Source organism: Cyprinodon variegatus, unplaced genomic scaffold (assembly GCF_000732505.1).
Source record: "Cyprinodon variegatus isolate N-32 unplaced genomic scaffold, C_variegatus-1.0 Scaffold332, whole genome shotgun sequence".
NCBI classification, from domain to species: Eukaryota; Metazoa; Chordata; class Actinopteri; order Cyprinodontiformes; family Cyprinodontidae; genus Cyprinodon; species Cyprinodon variegatus.
In genome coordinates, this window is record NW_015150785.1 from 412,464 (window position 1) to 419,143 (window position 6,680).

Below are 6,680 nucleotides of genomic sequence, written 5' to 3' on the forward strand. Positions count from 1 at the left end.
GTACAATGTATTATTAATATGAACTGTTTCACATGAAACACTTACTGACATACTCTGTGATTAAATTCAGTGTAAACAAATGCCATATGTTGCCACCCCTCAAAAATTCCTGCCCCCCTCTCGCCACCCCATAAATATTTTTCTAGATCCGCCCCTGCTTTTTCCCCTCTATAAGCTCAGAGTATAGAGTACTATAAGCTTTTGTTTACATCTTTGCTGAAAGCTCATTTCTTCTTTCCGTTTCTTTAATTCTTATTAGAAGAAGAAGAATGCTTTTATCATTTGTTGTTTATGTCCATCAGTTAGTTGCTGCTTAATAGTAGAAAACATAACAGAGCCCGCACAAGCTGCTGCTTACGACCATCAGGGGCCCCTCTCCCATAAATGCTTGAAATTTAATAGACACCATAGATCTATAATGATTAAATTGGTTATTATAAATAAAAACACCATAAAAATTATTTTTTAAATCTGACCCTCTTCGCCCAAATGTCACCAACCCTCCATTAGAATGGAGTACAAACCAAAATAGAAGCCACCTTCAGAGCCCACAGAGTTTTGGACCAGCCCACCTTCAATATTTAGAAAATACACCCAGATATAATAAGAAAACATAAAACTGAGTACTTTAATAAAAATCCTGTTTCATCTTTAAGTTGTGCAAATAACTACTGGACCAGCGGTGTCCAAAGTGTGGCCCCGGGGTCATTCGCAGCCCTCTGGAAGATTTCGTTAGGCCCTTTGTAGAATTTAAGCATGACATAAAAATGGTTTTCCAGCCCCGATGGTTAATGCAGATACATGTTGTTAATTATTAGAGTGTAGCTTTAACCATTATGAGGCCTTTCAAAACAGGAATACAGACTACCGTATTTTCACAACTATAAGGCGCATATAAACGTCTATTTTTCCACTCAAAATGTGCGGCGCGCCCTATGTGTGTTCTTACTGCGGGCTGTGTTGAGACCGCCATGCGAACGTTAAAGGGGGAAGTGTGGGCGTGGATTGTGTATAAAAGAACAGGTATGTGCTTTATGCAGAACTCCTCATCTCTTCATTGAGGAGATTATGAAAGAGTGGCTGGGAGGTGAACGTAAGGAGACCAGGTGGTTTTTTTCCACGCATCACCATCGCTGTTAATCTGTGACTCCATGCGTGCCCATCTCACAGCCGATGTGAAAAACAAGGTGAAACAAATAAACGCTATGCTCGCTGTTATCCCGGGGGGTCCGACAAAGGAACTTCAACCGCTCGACATCGGGGTGAACCGGCCGTTCAAAGTAAGGCTACGTTCACACCAGATGCAGCAAGAGCAGCAAAATCGCGTCTGCTGCTTCATTTTTGCTGCTTGTACCAGTTAGTTCTGACGCGCAGCTGAAGAAGCGTTACTGCTCTGGCTGCGCAGTGCAAAAGTGTGTCTGACGCGCGTTGGGCGGAGCTTCTCTATCCTTTCTTTGCCTTGCAGCTATATTTGCTGTGATCAGTGGGAATAAAGTAGTTTTAATATGTTTTTAAGTGAGAAAGTCCACCTGAAAACTTAATCAGTGCAGTCAGTTCATCCTGCCGCTCAGACCCCCACATACCGGCGGTCCGCTGTCAGCCTCCTCGTGGTTCACCGCGGCGGCTGGTAGGTGTTTTTCATCTAAATAATCCAAACTGCAGGCACCAGGATAATAAAAGCGAACATATTCTGCCGGCAGATTTCTGCATTTTAAGTTAATTTATGCGTCAATAAACTGTTTCAGAGGAGCGATCACAGCGCTCTGTATCATCAGCGATGTGTCTGTCTCACGACCAGCTCCCAGGTTTGATTAATACTTTGTAATAAATACAAGAATAAAGCACAAACATACTCAGTCTTGCTCTATTTTTAAATACGCAGTAGAGGTATTGAAACATAGTAGAGGACATGTACCTGTATATAAAACCCACGCCCTATAGTCCGGTGCGCCTTATGGTCGTGAAAATACGGTAATTAAATACATAATTTAGATAAATGGCGCTTCAACTAAAGGTACTCTGTTTTTTCTTTAATTTAATTCCATATAAGTTAACTAATTGCACAAAGGACCATAAACATCCATGGATTTAACAAAAAAAAAAAACAGACTTGGGGCAAGCTCTTAATATCTTTTCTAAATGAAGTATGATTGCATCATATCATATACCCTTCTTGTTTCTTATCATACAAATTAAAATATTAATTCAAATATTTCAAAATCAGTTAATCATTACGCAAGAAGAAATAAAAAGAAATTCATTAGAGATGCATCAATCGAGTGTTGAATGAACAGGATAGATGTGAGTGAAGGCATCAGTAACCAATTCAAACATATAATGTATTTGATATTATTTATTGCAAAGAAAAGATTAAATCAGCAACAGAGCATGTAAAATATTGTTAAAATAGATATTTTAAAGTATAATATAATATAAAGTAGCAGTAAATCTGTATTATGTGTGATAGGAATGAAAAAAGAAAATGACTGGACTGGGATGGCGTCAGTTAGCCGATTATCAGCTCCAGCTAATTACTCAATATCAGATCGGTGCATCTTTAAAAGTAAGAAAAAATGCTTTACAAGTTTAATTAAAAATATTCTAATTAAAAAAATAATGTGGATCCTTAGTATTTTAAAAAGGTGTCCTTGCAAAATGTAAAAGGACTGCTGCCTTGCAGCAAGAAGGTTCTGGGTTCGATTCCCGGCCCAGACCTTTCTGCATGGAGTTTGCATGTTCTCCCTGAGCATGCGTGGGTTCTTCCCGGGTACTCCAGCTTCCTCCCACAGCCCAAAAACATGACTGTTAGGTGTGAGTGTGTGCATGTCAGAAAATGGATGAATAAAAAATGGATGGTCTGAAACATCAGGGATTGAAATAAAAGGAGAAAACGAAACGTGTTTTTAAAGTGCAAAAAAGCACACAGAGTTCCATTTAAAAGCTAGAAGTAACACGCGAAAAAAGAAAAGTGTCCACGCCTCCATGCTGGTTAGGAAAGTATTCAGACTGCACTGTTTGGAAGGAAAAGAGGAATATATCTAAAGAGGCTAACAGACTTTCTAAAACAGGAGCCAGTTTGGATCAGCTGCAGACGAAGGAGACATACAGCTCAAAGGTCACAGTTACGCAACAGCAACAAACAACCTGGAGCGTAATTACAGCAATAAGTCCTGAAAGATAATCTTACATGACAACTGAGTCTCATTACTGAGGTGGTCAGCAGCTCACCTGGCAGCCTGTGGCCAGAGCAGCCGCTCGGAAGCAAGCCTCAGCTTTGGCCTTCAGCTCCCACAGATCACTCAGCTGTGGAGTTCGCAAATAAAACTCCAACTCAGAGTAGGCAGGGATGATGTTGGGCTTCACCCCGCCGTGTTTGATGATGCCTGTTCAGAGGAAAAACAGGAGGAAGCGAAAAGAAACTCATCCGTTTTGTTCTTCTGCTTATTTATCAGACACAGATAACATGGTTCCCACTTGTAGGATTTAAAGTCTTCTTATATCGTCTTCGGTAGTGAAAGCCTGTTAGATAATTCACACTAAAGAAAACTGTGACTTCATTTTCTTAATTTTTTTCGAAACAAAAATTAAAGTCTGCAAAGAAATGCATGAAAACACAATGAAAGGTAAGAAGCTGTATTTGTTTTCTAGGTAACTGAAGTTTAAAGGTAAGAAGATTTTTCGATCATGCATTCCTGATTTTGTTTGCTGCAAACTTAAAGTCATTCAACGTTCTATTTTTTCTGCTCCTCACCATGCAGCCTCCACTCAGGCTTGAGCTGCTGTCTGAGCGCGGAGAGGTTGCTGTAAGCCAGCACAGCAGCATCCAGAGCATTTACCCCCTCCCAAGGGTACGCAGAAGCATGGGACGCCTTGCCGTGGTACTTCACTGACATCCTGCGTAATATCCACCCACTTGGTTCAGATGTGATCATTTAGGTTTCTATTTTAAAAGGAGAAGCAATATAAAAGAACTCACTCTGCGATGGTGACGGTGGGAAGGAAGGGAGCATCCTGCTGAGCTGGATGAGCCATGAAGACCAGATCCACATCACTGAAAGCCCCCGCTCGGATCAGGTCGATCTTTCCTCCAACCGCCTCCTCTGCAGGAGTTCCCAGAACAGTTATCTGGGATTAAAAGGGTTCAGTAACCTGAAGTTAATGTTAGCTCAAACCTGCCAGTCATGCTCAATGATCCACAACAGTGAGTCAACTGCTGCTACTCACATGGCCTTAGGTTGGCTTATCTGAAAACACATGGAGCGTTTTAGGTCTCTGTGCATCTTTAATAACTGACAGGAGCAAAGATAGTTTCAAGATTCTCTCACCAGGCATCAGTTTGCATCATTCCTCAAACTATCAGCTTGTTTCATTAGTAAACAGGATAGCTTTTGGTGATTTGATCAAAAGAAAATAGTCAGATTTTACTCTTTTAAGTGGATCATAAATGGGAAACTACGGTGGCCCAGAGGTGCCAACACAAATACAAAACCTGCAACACAAATACAAATGCTGCAACACAAATACAAAACCTGCAACACAAATACAAAACCTGCAACACAAATACAAAACCTGCAACACAAATACAAAACCTGCAACACAAATACAAAAGCTGCAAAACAAATACAAAAGCTGCAAAACAAATACAAAAGCTGCAACACAAATACAAAAGCTGCAACACAAATACAAAAGCTGCAACACAAATACAAATGCCGCAACACAAATACAAAAAACCTGCAACACAAATACAAAAGCTGCAACACAAATACAAAAGCTGCAACACAAATACAAAACCTGCAACACGAATACAAAAGCTGCAACACGAATACAAGACCTGCAACACAAATACAAAAGCCGCAACACAAATATAAAAGCCACAACAGAAATATGTAAACCACAACGGAATGGCCTCAAAGAAGATATAAAACTACAACAAAAGTTAGGCAACCGCTGGTCGTTATACACATAGACATTACATACGTAGACCCCTTATTGGACACTGGCTAACGTGCCTTGAGGAGTCCATCTCAGATCAGACCACAGTTCAGACAGCTGCAGTCAGAATGAATAAGAGGCTCCTTAGATCTCATTTTATTCACATGAAAGATGAGCCAGAGATAATATAACAGTAATCTATTACATGTCACAACCCTTTAAAAGACCAAAAGTAAATTCTAAAATGACCTTTAATTAGATTACACATATTCAGATTAAAAAACTATTTAAGCCGAACTCAAACTGGATGAAATACATGCAAAGTTATATATTTTGCAATTGAATATTAATATGATAAACACAAAGTTTTATGTTAATATATCATAAGATTATGTTTAACAAATATATGTTTATAAAGTATATTAATAAATAAAATATTCTGGGTTTTTAAAGATAGCTCTTTGATAATGAGTATTATGAGCTATGGAGGAAACTTAGTTGTATTGTGATTTACAAAAGAGAGTAAAGTTGTTATTTTGTTTTTAAATTAATTTTATGTTAATTTTTATGTTTTTATGTATTTGTGTTGTGGCTTTTGTAACAGTCACTGATGTAGCATCATAGAGCAACACAGTAATGCATTTGCGGTTTATGATGCATTCACTTTCATTTATGTATTTCTCTTAGGTTTATTAATAATATTGATATTAATATTTTGTTTAAAAAACAATGTGTTGGGTATTGGTTCAATAGGCTATGTTCATTTCAATATGTTTTAATAAACATTTAACCAGTCTGGCCCTCGGCTTGTAGCAAATTAGCTTTTTTGGCCCTTGGTGTATTTGACTTTGACATCCTTGATTTTAATAATGATATAAAATGTAACTTTATTTGTTTTGGATGGAAGTGGCTGTTTGGCTTAATTAATATTTCAAACAATGACATTTGTATCCTTTTTTAGTTAGTTTGTTTCATGCTTTTGTTTAGTGGCCCCATGAAGGAAAGTTGGCCCCCACCTTGGCCCCTCCTATGACAATGACTGTTACCTCCACTGGGACAGCCTGTTCTGCGTGGGTCTCCACAGCAGCTTTCAGCCCCACTGCAGCCGCAGCTCCCACCTCTGCTATCAGGTTGTGGCCGCACGCGTGTCCGATCCCCGGCAGCGCGTCATACTCGCACAGGAAGGCCACGTTCAGCGCGGCCCCCCGGCTGACACCCAGCGGCCCCCAGCTGGCCCGGAACGCGGTGGGCAGTTTATATTGGCTTTGGACCGTCCAGCCCTGGTTCTGCTCGGAGAAGAACCGGACCAGCGTGTCATGAGCGCTGACTTCCTGAGCGGAGAGTTCGGGTCTGCTCCAGATGTCCAGACTCAGCCTGTGGAGCTGCTGCGCCATGGAGTCTATGCGCCTCTGGAGGACTGATTTCATCCGCTGTCGGGTCTCCATTCCCTCGGTCCAACCCTGGAGCTCCAACCGGAACCAGAGTTTTATTTCTGCTTCAGTGAAACACTTTTCAATAAGAGACACTGATCCATTAAATAATTTCTACAATACTCATAAAGGACTGAAATGGGCGGAGCCTATGACCGGAAATAGTTCAGTTTGACCTAAATTAATCTAGATTACCTGGATTACAAATATGGAGGTTGTAATCTTTTGCTACTGTTGGCCAAGTTTTATATCCACAAATGTAAAATTATTATGACTAAACCCTCATATATCTCTTTTTTAAAGGAAGCAAGAACTTAT

General features: G+C 40.0%; 1 protein-coding gene across 2 annotated transcripts in view; it reads right to left on the reverse strand.

Annotated features, from left to right (window-relative positions):
- pm20d2 (peptidase M20 domain containing 2) overlaps positions 1–6,472 on the reverse strand; it is an 11,102-nt gene extending 4,630 nt beyond the window's left edge. For both annotated transcript variants that reach the window (XM_015385168.1, XM_015385169.1), the window contains exons 1-4: positions 5,979–6,472; positions 3,977–4,125; positions 3,752–3,894; positions 3,229–3,383 (exon numbers count right to left, since the gene is read on the reverse strand). In XM_015385168.1, the coding sequence (XP_015240654.1) occupies positions 3,229–3,383; positions 3,752–3,894; positions 3,977–4,125; positions 5,979–6,377 (846 nt within the window). In that variant the 5' untranslated portion in view covers positions 6,378–6,472. The remainder of the gene's footprint in view (positions 1–3,228; positions 3,384–3,751; positions 3,895–3,976; positions 4,126–5,978) is intronic.
- Between the last annotated feature and the right edge of the window lie 208 nt (positions 6,473–6,680).